The 16,995-nt window shown below is 41.0% G+C and overlaps 1 protein-coding gene across 1 annotated transcript in view; it reads right to left on the bottom strand.

Moving 5' to 3' along the window:
- The window catches only part of RAPGEFL1 (Rap guanine nucleotide exchange factor like 1), a 58,358-nt gene that overhangs the window by 20,529 nt on the left and 20,834 nt on the right, over positions 1-16,995 (bottom strand). The window contains exons 4-9 of the mRNA XM_063459078.1: positions 4,320-4,470; positions 3,803-3,900; positions 3,362-3,477; positions 2,184-2,351; positions 1,507-1,604; positions 800-922 (exon numbers count right to left, since the gene is read on the bottom strand). Of these exons, the coding sequence (XP_063315148.1) occupies positions 800-922; positions 1,507-1,604; positions 2,184-2,351; positions 3,362-3,477; positions 3,803-3,900; positions 4,320-4,470 (754 nt within the window). The remainder of the gene's footprint in view (positions 1-799; positions 923-1,506; positions 1,605-2,183; positions 2,352-3,361; positions 3,478-3,802; positions 3,901-4,319; positions 4,471-16,995) is intronic.

The following is a 16,995-nucleotide window of genomic DNA, read 5'->3' on the forward strand; positions in this document are numbered from 1 at the left end:
CTTAATGTTTGACTAGCTTGTTTACCCATATCAGCTTAGCATTTTTCATTGAGGTCACATACCTGAATAGACTCACATTAAGAAATAAGATTGTTATTAAACGTTAGGTCATAAGCGTCTGACTTACCTAGGAGAGAGGTCTCTATGCCTCACCTAAACACTACTGCTACAAAGCTTAACCGCACTAGCCAGAATTCTTACCTAGCATTGTATATCTATATTACTCATGTTGACACTAGACTAACATACGAACTGACCAAGCCTGTTTGCAACATAACTCACACTCCAAGCCGATGTTTTCGAACGTTATAACTAATTAAGCCAGACTATATTACAAAATTGTGCCTACTAAGCAAATGCCCCGCATGTTACGCAAGGGAAATGCCTGAGGACTGCTATTGGGGCACCTCACGCCTGCTTGTACTGTTTATATGCACTGCAAAAAAAAAAAAATATAGAAAGTCAGACGGAGGAGAAATACAGAGAGAAAGTAGTCCCTACTTCGTCTCATTATATCTCTTGTCTGGGTTGGAATGTCAGTGAAATTCCAATACAGTTAAAATTAGTATTTCATAAAGATTCTATCTTTATAAAATACTAATTTTTCAGCGGAGGGGTGACCGTGCCCCTTTAAGTCCAAATAATACTGAATAACGTTCTGTAAGTCATATTGAGTCACCATGAAGCTGATAAAAGACACGAAAATATGTTTTTAAATAGCTAATGCCATGCAGGGGATGTGACTGGCTGTTCAGCTTTGCTACTTGTTGGGCACAAAAATGTGACCATATTTGCTCACCTCATGTATACAGCTGAAAAGTTCCCAATGGAAAGCGCTAAGGTGATTGGCCAAATCCTCAGCCTCGATCCGGTGGATATGAGAGTCCTCCGGCGGTAACTGGACCTCCTCTGGAAGTGGTACCTGTTCAGGCATCGGTGAGGTATGAATGAAAGGTTACACACATGTATTTATATCATAAGACATCTTCTACTACAACCGGCATCTTAAACACAGGACCCTAGATGTTGCTGGACTACAACTCCCATGATTATCCGGTCATCTGCTGCCTTCTTGGAATTCTGGTTGTAGGCCATGAACACATGGAGAGCCAGAGTTTGAGATCCCTGGCAATAATCTTCAACTATATAGTCAACTATTGTTTCCTAATTTTTAAGAGTTGGGTATTAATTCTGTGCCATTTTGAGTCTAGTGAACAAATACTACAATGTGTCTCATAATACTCCACGATACAAAACTCCAGCAACATGCCCTCTTAACTAAACAAAAGAAAACAAAAACCTAACCCTGCACACAAAATAAAAAATGTAAACAACAATGTCCAGAGCCAAGGATTCTTCAGCATCTCTTCTACAACCATCATAAAATGAGCCTGCAAAACCTCCCTGACACCTCATTTGAGTCAAATCTACTTATATATGTATATATATCTATTTGTATCATTCCTATAAAAAAATTAACTTTCAGCAGTGCTGGTTGGTTCTTACCAAAGAGCGCAGTTCCTCTCGGTTGCAGGCAAAAAGATGACTGTTTATCCCCAGGGTAGTGAAGATACAGCCATCATCTGGCTTTAACAGGACCTTGTCTGAGGAGAGAGGGGGTTAAATTAGAACTATGCCTTTTGTTCTTTTCTCCAACCAAGCAACTTTAAGGTTTTTGGGCTGGTGTCCTTTTTTTGGGTACCTCAAAGAAAAGTCCCAAAAAAAGAACTAGGCTCCATCTCCGCCTCCTCCAACGTCAGCGCCGAGGAATTATGTAAGTGGGAAAAAAAGGGATATTTATCACTTTTAGTGCCACCAGTGGGAGGAGGTGCAGAGGAACACTTTAGCGTTAAGAATACAGTTTTGTATTCCTAACATTCTAGTGTTCTTTTAAGTGTGCAATATCTCTCGACCAAAAATGATGCAAAAGTAGAAATAAATACTACATATTCCTAACCTTAAAACAAAATAGTGGAGATTTTGTCATCTGAATATTATTGAAAAGCACTGTATTAGCAAAACGCGTCATTGTGCAGGTATTCTGAATGCCACATACGAAGACTCTACGACTTTCACAAATGGTTGCTGGTAGCTTCTCTTGAAGGCTTAGCTGTAAATCTGTTCTCAATTTTCGTACTATCAATAATAATATTGACACAAGGTATAAGGCCAATGATTCTCACCCCCAGCACTGGTAACAGCCACCAAGACGAGTGGTTCCTCTCTCTGTACTTGCTCTTCAGAATACTGCAGTTTTTCAGACACGGATGTGAGAATGTCAGACACAGAAGCAGAGAGGCGGCTCCGGATCGTAACATAGGAATGATCAGGCATGTATACCCTGCAGAAAACTGCCACAAAGCAAGTTAGGTGACACAATGAAAGGAGAAGGTCTCTACCGAGAGACAGCAACACAGGTAAAATGATGCAACACCAGGGATTTTTAATTGTTGGCACAGCAGTAGTTGTTTACAATGTGTCACTAATTGACAGACTACAACTGGTGGGGAGTTCAAAGTTGCTATCACTGTTCTACGGAGACTGAGAGATAAAATAATGCTGTATGATATTACCCTGGTTATTCACAAAACTACTAAATGTAGTGAATTGAAATCCGACTCGCAAAATCAAGGCTAAATCAGCCAAGCTCTGACTATACCTGGGTTGGAGAAAGTGTTTAGATTTTTGCAATTTGAAATTTTATTTGCTAAAAACAAAGGTAAGAATGTGTTACTGGCGTAGAAAACAAACTAATGTACCAGGACACAAAACACATAAAGGAATTTGTCATATCAAACATGCTAATATATATATATATATATATATATATATATATATATTTTATTTTTTTTTGTTAAATCAGGTTTCTATGGTAAAAACTAATTAAAATTACACATACATTAGTTATATAAATTTGAAGAACCACCCCATTCCATTAAGTGAATATTGCACTCTAAGAGAAGCCCTGAAATTTAATCTCACAAGAAACGGCATTTTTTTTTGTTTTTGTTTTTAAATATAAAATATTGAAGGTTTAATTTTAAGGCATTGATCCTGCAAACCTTTCACCCATCGGTTAGTGAGTAGAACACGAATTTCACAACTCAGGGGTTTATTCATGAAGCAGTGAATTGAAAACGGAATTGCAACATTCAGGATAAAATAGCAAATACGGAAATATTTTTCAGCTCATTTGCAGTAACAGCTTCACTAGTTTAGCTTAAATTTAGCAATTTGGTTTCCAATTCACTAAAATACAGAAAGGTATTTCCATTGTTTTTAATTCACAACAGGTCACTGTTTAACAATGTGGTGCAATACAAAGAAAAAGGCGATGTTTAGAGAGACTGGAGGTACTTACTCTCATCCGATCCCCTGAATGCTACCCGAGGCTGGAGGCAGGAGTCAATCCTTCGGAAATGGCGGAATAGAGGCTTGACTTGCTTTGAGCAAGGAGCAGCGGTGCCATCGGTGAGTCTGGAAATAGGAAAGACATAGCAATACATGGGTTGTGATATTAGTTTCCCATCTGGATGCCCGTAAATGATGTACTGTGTGTGTAGGTGCAGGACCATCATGCTGTGTACTTAAACCACCGGTGTCCAAGTGGTAGAACCCCAGCTGTTGTGGAAGTACGCCTCCACCGAGGTTGGCAAAGAATTATGGTACTTGTAGTTCTACAACAGCTGGAAAGCTCCCTTTTGACCATACATAGCTTACACTGTGACCCATTGCATGCATGTGTGACAATGAGTGCATGTGATATACCCCCGTCAGCATATGCAATCATGTGACATGTCACCTGAGCTCGGCCGTCTCCACCAGTCGATGCAGGCGGATGACATTCCCCTCCAGTTGTGGGAAATTAGGAGCATCACGCATCACCAGGACATAGAAATCCTAAGGGGGACAAAAGGTGTATGTGACAACCAGACGTCTCCTATGGAGGCATCGAACAGTGAATCTGATTCGGCAACATGCAATGTTGTGCAGGGCAAGGCAAAACATGCAGCAACTGTGGACAAACAGCCTGTTGCCTTCTCCTCTTCTTGGTCTACAACACGGATAGGCAACCTTCAGCACTCCAGATGTTGTGGACTACATTTTCACAATGAGACATTATGCTGGCAAAGCACCAAGGGAGATGTGGTCCAAAACATCTGGAGTGTCGAGGGCTGCCTACCCCTGGCCTACAGAATCCATCATCCAACAAGAGCCAGCGCTTAGGATGATAGGAGCTGTAGGACAACCACAGCTGGAAAGCCACAGGCTGCCTGGTCGTTTTAAGTTAGCTTTCTCATAACGCAGAGCTTTCTAACCTTGATTAACTGGAACGTTCTCTCCTCCTCTTGCAGCGAGTCCTTGTAGGTGTCCAGAAGATGCAGAAGAGCGCAGAGGACAGCCTGCTTCTTCTGCACAGTATCGCTACCCTCCCAGGCTGGAGAGGATTGACGACTACAGTCACAGAAAGTGCCCACGTTAAGGAGAGTAACACAAAGTCGGGGAAAGATTAACCTCGTTCATGGAGTTACTAAAGATGGATTTATTATTCGTATCAATATTGCATGTAAACCAGAAACCTAGGAGAATGTAACCTCACAGTGACGCTCAGAATTCTGATTATCGGATGGTATACATAGAATTCTGGATAAAGTAAAAAATAAAAACAGCAAATAAAATTAATTTGTACTTCAAGAGTTGCCATGAATCGTATTTGCTGATTTATTTTAATTTTATTATTATTTTATCTTTTATTCTTCATTATTAATGATTTATAACAGATTCGTTTTACTTGTTGTACTACAATTTATGGCACCTTATTTCTCATGTCGACATTTTTGTTTTTAATAAAATGGTATAATTACTTTATATACACTTTACATCTCTGCTATTTGTTCTTTTTTTTTTTTTTTTTTTCCTGCTGAGGATCTCAATATACAAATCTAAAATTCTTCATAAAATTCACAGAACAGCTTCTAATTCATTATGCAGTTGAGATCCGCTGGTTAAAAAAAACGTAGTAACAGTTCTCAGAATCTCTTTACCTATATTTTTAACGCCTGATCTTTCCAATGAAGCGGGGGTCGACAAACCCCAGGTTGCCATAGTGACTAGCAATTATGTCCTGGAGCACGGTTATTGACCTTCCTAAATGGTGTGTAGCCGCAACATGAGTGGGCTGATTTCTTAAATAAAAAATTTAAAAAATGCTGCACACAGCAGAGTATCATCATCCATGGGGGATGCCATATTATATGATGTTCCAAAACACCTCCACACATGCACACGCAACTACTGGGATAATTATTTGGCTGTCAGTATCACACAGGCAAAAGAAGTATACAAACTGCACCGCCACTACAGGGTCTCATTTAATAAATGCATGGGGGGAAAAAAAAATGTTTACTATTTTATAAGTCTGCAGCAAATAAAAAATAAAAAACAAATAATAATAATTAGAAAAAGTAATAATTTATATTTATCACCCATTGTACAGTACTACGTAATTTGCTTGCTATAAAAATAATAAAATAATAATATAATAAATATATATATATATTTGTACGTATATCTTCGGCTCAAAAGAAATGTGTCATGCTCTGATTTGTACAGCATTAATTGCCTGGAACTCCCTTTATCAACCCACACAGTAATTTTCTTTTCATTTAAAAAAAAAAAGACAAAAATAAGAAATCTGGGTTATTCACTAAATTCAGAATTGTATTAAGGGAATCCAAATATTTTTTTTTTGTAACAGATTCTCCAACTCGGTTCTAGTCGTGGCTATTTTATGCTTGGCTGTTTTTGCAATTTGATGTTTTTGTAATCTCTACAGTTAAGCAAATAACAGAGCAACTACAATAAAGTACTGTGTGGAAGGAGCCAGGAACACAAACATGTATTTATAAAATAATTGTTTAGGTGACCGGCCCCCCTTCCCCTTTCTTTGAAAAGGTAACTTTATTTTACTCACATTTTTCCTGTGCTGGTCTTGTCAGGGCGGGCTCCACCTCGCTCCGTCTCCATCAAATTTGACAATCTCAGTCAATCTAATGCTTTCCCATAAGAAAGCATAGGGAGGCTATTGTGCATGCGCAGCAAAACCCTGCACTGCGCTTATCAGCATCTCTTCAAAGAGATGCAGTGAATCAATGCATCCCTATAAGGAACGTTCAGCCCTACATGCAGAACTGACACAGGAATCACCTCTAGTGGCTGTCTGAGTGACTGCCTGTAGAGGTGTTCCTAGGCAGCAATGTAAAACACTTCCCTTTCTCTAAAAAGGCAGTGTTTACATTAAAAAGCCTGAATGCTGTGTTCTGGAGACTATAATGTCCCTTGACTGAAAGATTACCAGGTTCAGCAGGACTGTCCCAAATTTAATAAATTGAGAATTGTCAGGAATTCAAACGGAATTTCAAAATTTATATTCTTTATTTTTGTTGTGCATAAGATTGACATACATGCGTTTACGTTGCCACAGTATAAGACATAAGCAATTCAAGTTGTAAAGCATTATGGCACATGAGGGTACTGCACAGGTATTTTATATTAAACATGCTTAAGTTGATCTTGCCCGTGGTTGTGTTAACAAGGGTAGAAAAGCATATTATATACACACTGATTGAGATATAGCAAGGTAGATTAAAGTAGACTATGAGTGTAAATCAAGATGTGGAACTATAAGCTTAGGATAACTAATAGGTAGCATTTATATATGTTTGGTTTGCAGCAAGCCTTTTTCAATAACCAGTAGTCCGCAGGTAAGATTTAAAAGATGCCCAAAGGTAGAGAGACCCAGCTTTCCCTGCAATTAGTTTCTTCGATTAGGCATATGAGACGGGGACTGCGTGTAAGCTGCTGCGGCAGCCTCCAAGGCTGCATTGCCTTATCTGTCCCTGATGGGCCTGGGTAGGCGCCCGCCTGTGTTGTAACCCGCTTCATCCTTTGAGGTCGCGATCCCCCTCCATGCTGCTATGCCATGCGGTGGTCGGGATCTCTCCCAGTGCATGAGTTGCGTCGACGTTGGAGGCTTACAGCTGGACCATGATGGCAGTCTCTGGCCTCCCCCCTCTGTTTCTTAACTATCTGTGGTGTGGTAAGGTTCCGCCTAGCAGGCTGTGACTTGGCCTTACTCCGCTTCGTGTGAGCTTGGGTACTAAGGCTCTGTGGCCTGCGGGGGGCCTTCCGGCTGCTGGAGTGGCCTCTCCCCGCTGTCCATGGCACTCTCGGGGGCCATGCTGGCGCTGAGGGCTTCTGTGCGGAGCTCAATGGGATTGTCGTCGGTCGGGTCCCCTCCGGAGTGCCCCTGCGTTGGAGGATCTTTGCCCAGAAGTCCGCGAATAGGCGGTCCAGCCGCTCTGAGAGTGGGGGCAGACAGGGCTGGGGTGCCTTGGTCCACGTGGGGGGGGGGGGGGGAGGATGATCTGGGGAAATCCGTAGCAGAGTAGGCTGCAGTCGGCTGAGGGATCGGCCGCCTCCCCCTGCCTCTGAGTATGCCGCAAGTAGGCCTCCGGTCCATCTCCTGGATGCGGTCGCCTGTTTTGGTCGTGGACTCTGTTTTGCATCTTCTCCCAGTCGAGCCCCTGTCTCTGGGGCTAAAATGCTGGCAGAATGCAATTTGTTGCTGTTAATTTGGCTGATTTTGGACTGTTTTGCCCGGAGCTCTTCTGCAGTGCGACCGCTCCGCTCGGCAAAATAGCTGAATTACAAACTTTCTATTTTCATTTTGGCCTTAAACTTGAAATTCACTTTGAATACTTACCTTAGTAAATAACCCAGCTTAATAAATAATAATAATAATAAATAAAATAAACGTACTGCATTAATAATAAATGCGCAGGATCTGCAGTTTCTACAGTAAGCTCTCACCAAAGCATAAGATGACAGAATCCTCTCCAGCCAATCCTGGTGCTTCCATAGCTATCGATGGGACCATTTGTGCATAGCATGTATGTCTGCAAGCAGGAGCTTATGAGAAATACAGTTTATAAAAACGGTATATCCGTATACATAAACAACACGTATTAAAGGGACACTAAAGCGTAGCCACCAGAACAACTACAGCGTAATGTATTTGTTCTGGTGAGTATAATTATTCCCTTCAGGCATTTTCATGCAAACACTGCCTTTTCAGAGAAAATGCAGTGTTTACATTGCCCTCTAGGGACACCTCCTTGGCCACTCCTCAGATGGCCAGTGGAGGTGCTTCCTGGGGCAGTGCTGCACAGTAGGCAGCACTGTTGTTCAGCTGAATCTTTCCTCATACAGATGCATTGATTCAATCCATCTCTATCCGGAGGTACTGATTGGCCAAAACAGCGTTTGGCCCTGCCCCATCCTGATTTAACCCTATGGAACAGCAGTGGATTGGCTAAAAAGCGTAAATCCTGATGATGTCACCAAGGAGGCGGGTTGAGAGCGGACATGCACTGCGCTGGAAATAAAGTGAATTTTAACCCCTTCTACGGGGGGAGGCAAGCCACCTAAATGGTGGTTTTAACACTATTGGATCAGGAATACATGTTTGTGTTCCTTACCCTATAGTGTTCCTTTAAGCTATTAGCAGGAGGTAATATTAGCTGCTCACAGATATCTATCATCAAATTATCTCTTAACGATACATTTCAAGATAATTCATTTTGTAACTTCTTCCCTTGTGATGTATATTTTATGAAAGAAACTGCGAGCTTGCTTTTTAGAATGTTCAACGATTCACTCATTTTTTTTTATTTCCTGAATAAAATAATTGTGGCAAAATTTTAACTTTTGAATATGGTTATAATAACCGAATGGCGTCTTCTTTCAATTTGTCATTTAACTTCAGTCAATTTTTCTTAATTAATTAAGTAACTGCAGTCACACATGCATGTGGCAGATGTATCCACTCACGGCAAGCTACGAGACAATTAACCCATACGGCCTCTTAAAATACTATACCCATGAGTATAACATTATTATTCTATCAGAGTTTTTTTTACTAAAGTGAGAATTCAAAGTGAATTTCAAATTTAAGGTGAAAATAGCTGAACAGGAAAAAATCTCTAATTCAGTTGTGCTTTCAGTGCGACTACTCACGCCTTCAATTTGAAATCCAATTTGAATTAATTTAGAATTTTCACTTTAGTGTATAAAAACATATATATTTATTAATTGTCCATGTCCAGTGTAAGAACCTACGATATCCCTTAAAAAAAGACAATGCATCTAAAAATTGCCCTACGTTAAATATATTTATAAAATACATTAAATGTATATGAATATTTACTATTTACTAAATAAAAATAAAAATATAAATAAAAAGGAGCATTTTAAACATGCTAATTACAAATAACAGTATTTAGCATCATAAAATCTCTTCCTCGGAGACTCTACTGTAACAGGGAATATAAGCAGAGCGTACGCTGCTTTCATTGGGTGTTTAAAGCAAAGGCTGTTATGACAACAAAGATGGCGGCCTTATTGAGAGGCCAGTAAACATGCACGCAGTGTGAATCTGGTTGGTACAGTGACAATTATAGTTACAGCACTGCCTCATTTCTGAGCAAATCACATGATGTGTCATTGAACTAGACTGTCATACTGTCATTTATTGCAATTGATTATTAACCCTCATCAAATAATTTCTCTTGGTAAGAGACATGGTGCTGTTAATTTCTTTACTATGATTTAAACAGGAAATGGGTCTTGTATTTAAAGTATGCAGTAGCCAAGTTTATTTGTTTTTCATTATACTTTTTTGCATGGAAAAATCTCTAATTAACATTAAAAAAAACAATAATATCACTGGGCTTTGTATTAATTCCTTTAACCCCTTAAGGACCAAACTTCTGGAATAAAATGGAATCATAACGTGTCACACACGTCATGTGTCCTTAAGGGGTTAAATATGCATTTTTTCCATTGGGGGTATATTGTAAAAACAGCTTACAAAAGATGCAAATCTCTTGTCTGCTGCCTTTGCAAACCCTACCCTGCTAACCCCGCCCAGACTTTCTGTGGCTGTCCAATCACAGACTTTCCAATGCAGCTCAATGAGACGTCTTTGCAAGGCAGGTGTACTGAGCCCTTGCTGCCTCCTTAGTTTAGCTCTACTGAGCTAACCAAACCAGGAAGTAACAAGACCTGCTGTCTGATAGACAGTCAGGGGGGTGTAACAAGGATAATTTATAAAAGTTCCAAATTTTATTGAAATTTACACTTTTGTAATAGTGCTTCAGGGGTCTGGAGTGTCCCTTTAATGCAGTCTGCTCTCTCCTCAGAATATGCTTCTGTAGAGCATGGGTGTCTATGGTTTTGGCACTCCAGCATGCTACCTTATTTACTCAAGTAAAATAACATTCTCGTGTATGTCTCCCTCAAATCTGCACAATTTCTACAAATTTGGTCTGCTTTCTACTTCATACAACCAATCCTTACCCATCATCTATTAGACAGTAACTCAGTCTCCACCCTAATAAGTCACAAATCCCCTGGGGCCCAGCTTTTCTAAAAATCTCTCCAAATTAAAACGGTAGATGACTTCTGGTGGAAAACAAACATTGCTCTGAATTATTCCACCTCACATCTACTAGCCAACACATGTTGCAACACAAGAGATGTTTTTCAAAAAAACATTTCTCCAAATAAATATAAAGAGAAGGGCGGGAAATCTTACAACTAAGCATTACGAGGGTGTTGTAATTCCTTCAATAAGGCTATTCATGCTTAATTGTATGTGAAAGAAATGATGCCTAAAGAACACAAGATGTGTGGGAGTAGACAAACAACAGTGAATTGATGACTATATGTAATCAATGTGTAATTATGTTGCCGGTGACATTATTTAGGGTTTTCCTACAGCTAGCCACTTAGGAAGATAAACTGCTAAGCAGCAATTTTTTTGCAAAATGAAATAAATAAAAATCAAGGGGATGGGGGGTGGGGGGCGGAGCTTGCAAGCCTGACAAGCGGACGCCATCTCTGCGAGCTCCCAATCAACCGACTGAATCCGACCAAATATCAAAGCAACTAAAGCCCATCCGACCCTCTTACCGCCACAGCTGGGTCCCCAGAGCCATAACGCATCGATAGATGCCTTTCTTTCTCACGACAAGGCACTCCAAACCATGACGCAAATCTGCGGCCTACAACACACCCCTGAGCCTGGGACTGGAAGCACTCCTCCGCGGCAGCACCATACAACCCCCGCAGGGAAGGGAGCCCATGACCTACCTGCCGCAACCGGAACACCGGACCGCAATGGGGAGACGCTCCCAAAAGCCAAACACAGTGGCTGACGGCAGAGACATTGGGGACATGCTGAGACAGCCCATGCAGCCTAAGCTGACCCCTGCTGGAGACCGGAATGAGGAGAACCGGGCGCAGGACAGACAAGAGGCTACACCGACCACCCAGGCAAGTCTCCTACACATAATTGACAACCCGGACGGGTCTGCACCCTCAACAAAGCAGGATTTGAAACTTCTGCTTAATGACATCCAACAAGTGTGGGCTGCTGACCTCAGGGCTCTGAGAACTGACATACAGGCCATAACTGACAGAGTACCAACCTCTGAAAAGGACATATGACTGCCAGAACTGACATCGTTGCCCTTAAAGAGACAGTACAACAATTGCAAACCACTCAAGTCACACTGTCACACCAAATCTCAGCCCTGGAGGACAAACAGCGCAGGAACCACATAAAAATCCGTGGCTTCTCTGCTGCGGTGAAGCAGAGGAACTCCCTCATTACGTACGTAGATTAATCACGTCCATACTGCCCCACACAACAGCCAAAAAGATGGTTATGGCCGGAGTATATCGCATATCGGGCACACCTAAAACACCAACTGGAACAGCACGAGACGTTATCCTCCGCTGCTTATCCTCACAAGATAGGAACCAGATCATGATGGCACTGAAGATTAGAGAAACAACAAAGGCATGTGACCACGCCGAAACGCGCGTCGAGCGTTTGCCGAACTTAGTTTTAATACTGGGGGATGCAGTTGACTGACTTTCAATAACGTGGGGAATTTGTATCTTATATAGACTAGTACCTTGTGCTTCGATCAGTAACTACTAGACTGTCTCTCTAGCAGTAGTAACAGTATTTATTCCTGGTATTACTAGGGAATAGGGACTCAGCAGTTAAGGAGTACACTTTAAACTCTGCTTAGACATATAGACTGTGTAACTGTTTCCTCAGTAGTAGCAGTAGTCTCTGGCGATTATAGTGGACATATCTACATATTCTTCTAGCCAGCTTAACAGTTTACGTGTCATATATAGAGATAGGCTACCTTGAGGCAGCTATTTATTTTTATATATATATTTTTTCTAGTCAGCTGGACAGTTTGTTTGGAATATACAACGTTAGGCTGCCTCGAAGCAGCAGTATATTTAAACATATCTACGAGTCAGATCGGGTGGGAAATCACTCTTTCTAGTCAGCTGGACTATTTGTTTGTACTACACAGCGTTAGGCTGCCTCGAAGCAGCAGTGTAATTAAGTGTACATAGGAGCTAGACTTGATGGAAAACATACTCTCATCTGATTTAAGTTTGCCCTAGTGGCTGATATTCTTGGGAGATTTTTTGGCTTATGGGCGGGTATTTACCTGTACATGAGGTCTGTGCCGTTACCCACTTATTTTTGGGATATTTATGGACTGACCCGCATGTATACCCTGCGCAATCAGTCGTCTAGCCACATCTACAAAATTGCACTCTTACTAATCTATTAAGACTGTTTTATCGCTACCTCTAAATACTGACTATATAAGTACAAAGTTTGTCTCTAAGGCACTTTAACCCTGTAAGGCGATATCTGGATAATTGAAATCAACTCTATACACTATCCATTATGATGTATATAGATACACGGATGCTGATATCTGTTCTCTATTAACTGAGCAGCTCCCTATGTATCACCATTCTGTTTTAAACACAGAGTGGCATCATAAATACACACTCTCCTCTAGCTCATTCTAGACTCTGTATGACTTATAACAATTTGGACGAACACCATATGACTACACATGGATAACTTGTATTTGTTCCAAATTGTCTAATTCTACCAAAAATATACCAGAGTCTGTAGAAAGGAGCTGTAGATCCACGTCTAAAGCCGGGATATCTACAAAGCCCTCCATTCTTGTAGGGTTAGGGTGTATAAGATATCTGACTGAACATAGATTGTACTATATATTGTACTCTTTACTTTATACTTCATTTCAGATATTTTTTGCCACCCTCATTACCTGTGTAGAATATCCATACTGCATCCACCCAGTTTTTAATTCACCTGTATTTTCACGAGTGTTTCACTATTATTACACTTTGTCTGTAAGCGGCTTAATAAAGGGTATACCCCATAATTATTCTAAACATTTTAGAGATATCATCTTGTGGAATGGATGCCCAATTTTTTCATCTCTAGTGGAGCAACCATTTCACTTTAGTCTTTTTCCGGCACTGAAGAATAAAGCACCTCTGCCCTTTGAAGGCTCCTCGTTAACATTTTATCAAGACCTCACCAAAAATACCCTAGTCTGGAGGAAGTCATTGGGTACAGTTACCTCTCAACTACGATCTGCAGCCATACCCTACCGCTGGGGAGCCCCAGGAACGCTTGTGGTAACCCACAATGGAAATACTCACACACTCACGTCAATAGAAGGGGCATCGGCCTTCTTCCAAGCACTGGGACTAACGGACAGCCATCAGGACCCACTGGCGACCACCCCTGGGGGCACATGGGACCCTGCCCACATCACCCCCTTCGTCCCAAGAGCCGGAAGCTCACAGGAAACCGACGGTTGACAGCTAATGGGGACTGGGCCAATGATTATGGCTATGGCACCTGCACAAAAAACATCTGGGGCAAAATCGGCACAAGCCGTTATACCTGTTTGATTTAAGTTGCATATGTATATTTGGGTTTTTTTTTTATTACTGTTTCTCTCTCATACACACGTTCCAGACCACTGCTCTACCAGAGCTCTAGAACCTGCAGAGACAAGCACCTTGAGGCACACTGATGCTACAACCTCCTCCCCCCCCCCCCTGGGTTAGGGGCAACACATAAAGAGGAGGTCCCACATCTCCCCTCAGGCACCTTGGCAGTGCGCCTAGCGACACCCAGCCACATACCTTAATATGACAGCCACTAGGCAAAAGACACCCCACACCTGGGGACCTCCCGCAGAATACCACGGACATACGCATGGGAGGCCACTACGAGCCTCCACATAGAATCCCATACGACTATCTCACACATCACAAGGGCACACCTAAGAGCCCCCCTTTTTCTCGAGATACCCAACACCCATCACACCTCTCAGATGCGCTCACAAGAAAGCCATCTCCTGTTATAACGCACACAAAAGAAAATGTTGACAAGCATGTTTTATATCTTGTTATTAACCCTGTTAAAAAAGAAAAAAAGTGCAGCACACCATGACTATGCTATACGGAACACTGTTAATATCTCTCTAAAGCCCTGTAATATTGCTGAATCGTATATTTACCTCTGCACACAAAAATAAAGAATTTAAAAAAAAATAAATCAAGGGGATATCTTTGAAAAGTAAATGGAATGGATTGTGTAAATATCAAGTACGGGCCTGGTTAAAAAAAAATGTAATAAAAATGTCTAAAAAAAAAATAAAAAAATTCAAAACAAACAAAAACGTACAGAATACGTTTCAGTGGTTCCTTTCATCTCCAGCAACTGTGTCTTAAATTATTAGTCTTAAACATATTACTAAGAAATACTTTTTAGAATTTGTGAACCTTAAAAAACGCTATAGGGCTATTCATTGAAGTCTAAATTTCAAGTGGATTTCAAATTTAAGGCATTCTCCAAGTCAGTTGTGCTTCTGTATAAGCTATTCTGGCCTCAAACTTGAAATTCATTATGGTTTTTCTTGGATTTCCCAGCTATTGTCATTTTGATGAATAACCCTCTATGGGCGCTCTGTTACATTTAATTATTTAACAGTAAACACTCTGAATTTTACATATTTTGTTTTTGTTGGTTTCTATTGCCAATTTTTGCTTTGCGAATGCAATTACTACATTGCGATATTGACCTCTCTTCCTCATAGCAATCAGTGGTAACATCAAATTGGTAATTAGTTTTTAGTGATTCAAGTGTTACTGTCACTTTCCATGATTTGTAATATCATGTTTACGTATCCTTTGTATTCAAAATGTTGGTGTTTTGTGGGATCGAAAGAAAATTAAAATTAAAAGGTAAACTCTAAACAACCTAAACTCTACAGTTTGCTGTTGCCTCCAACACCCCTGTATCACCCCCGCACTTTAATATTAAACCTTAGAACAGTTTGATATAAACTGGGAATTTTATCTGAGTGCAGAGATTGAATCCAGCTGGATCCATCCAATAAGACAGAACTAATAATTTGATATTATCACTTTTAATTTTGTCCAACCTGAATTACATTGATTGGCTGAGAGTGCAGGGGGAAGTATAGCTCAGACAATCAATGTCATCCAGGTTGGATGGCACTTATTAGTATAATGAGGAAGTATGTATTTGGCATAATGAATGGGCAGCTCCTCTACAACAAGCTTTGGTTCATATTAAACCTCTCTTAGAAGGTTTGACGGTAAACTTGAGGTTGGCGCCAGGCTATTTTAGGCAATCTAAGCACAACAACAAGCAGTAGTGGATATATTGCTTAAAGCAGGGATAGGCAACCTTTGGCATTCCAAATGTTGTGGACTACATCCCCCATAATACTTTTACAGCCCTAATGTTAGGAAAGCATCAAGGAAGATGTGGAGTACCGAAGGTTGCCTACCCCTGGCTTAAAGTCTGCCTTTAATATAGAAATCCAAAAATATATCTAGGAACCGAGCGCCTCCATCCTAGCTCCTTGTCCATCTTTGTAATAACGCCTTCACTTTTTTGCCTTTTCTTGAAACTCCCACTGTGTGTGTTGGCATCTGTAATGGAGCTCCTGTACCACGAAGAGACTGGAGCTCCGTTACATTTGGTGGCAGCAGTGGGATGGCTTCCTAGTGAGAGGAACAGCATCCTGGAGACCACGGAATCGTTATGGATTGATATGGAGGGATAGAGCCAGGTATCGTGCAGCGTCCCTGTCTACAGCGATATGGAGCCAGCTAGTCCCTGGACAGCGCTCGAAGTGGAGGAGGAGTTTCATTGGAGGTTGCAGAACCTTTTGACCCTAGGATGGGCCGGTATCAGAAGCGGCCATGTTGGACTGCAGAGAGTTCCTGCTTAACCCTCAACACGTAGCCTCATCTCGTGCTTGTAGGGAACCTGCTTCACAGCTATATCACTAGCTCTTGTAAGAGCTTCACAGCTATACTCTCTGGAGGAGAGGCCTTCCCACTGAGTCTCTGAATTCAGGAGTTTGGTCCAGGACGGGAAGGGACAGCGAGACCCCAACCAAGCTGTGGCGGTTCGTGGGGTCTACGGTGCTTATGGTGTCTGGTGCGGTGCTTATGGTTCTCAGCATCAGCTAGGAAGCATCGATTGGCGGAGGTACACAGTCGGGGTGCCAGGCGGTCCGTCACAGCATCTTAAAAATTCTATAAAGTAATCTGCATATGTACAAATAATAACAAAATACAATAAAAACTGGTACAAAATTACATATAGACAGAATATAGATAAGTTATTTTACCAAGACTTAAAAAAAAATATTTCATATTGTGTTTTGTTTTTATATTGACATTGAATCTACATTTTATTGATTTTTATCCAGGTGATAGATTATTTCTAAGATAAATATGTAACCTACACTCATTAAAAAGCACTATATCAATGGGCTTTATCCAGAACATACCGGGGTCTGGAAAACATCCAATCTGGCGTTCAAAATATGATACTGAACACGCTGTTTAGCAAACTCAAAGCAGATGGATCTTTCCTCTAAATAATAATAACTGTTACAAAGGCTTATTAAAATGTTAATTAAACAGTCATCTATAATCAATTTAAATCGTTGCCTG

This window comes from Pelobates fuscus, chromosome 6 (genome assembly GCF_036172605.1).
Source record: "Pelobates fuscus isolate aPelFus1 chromosome 6, aPelFus1.pri, whole genome shotgun sequence".
NCBI classification, from domain to species: Eukaryota; Metazoa; Chordata; class Amphibia; order Anura; family Pelobatidae; genus Pelobates; species Pelobates fuscus.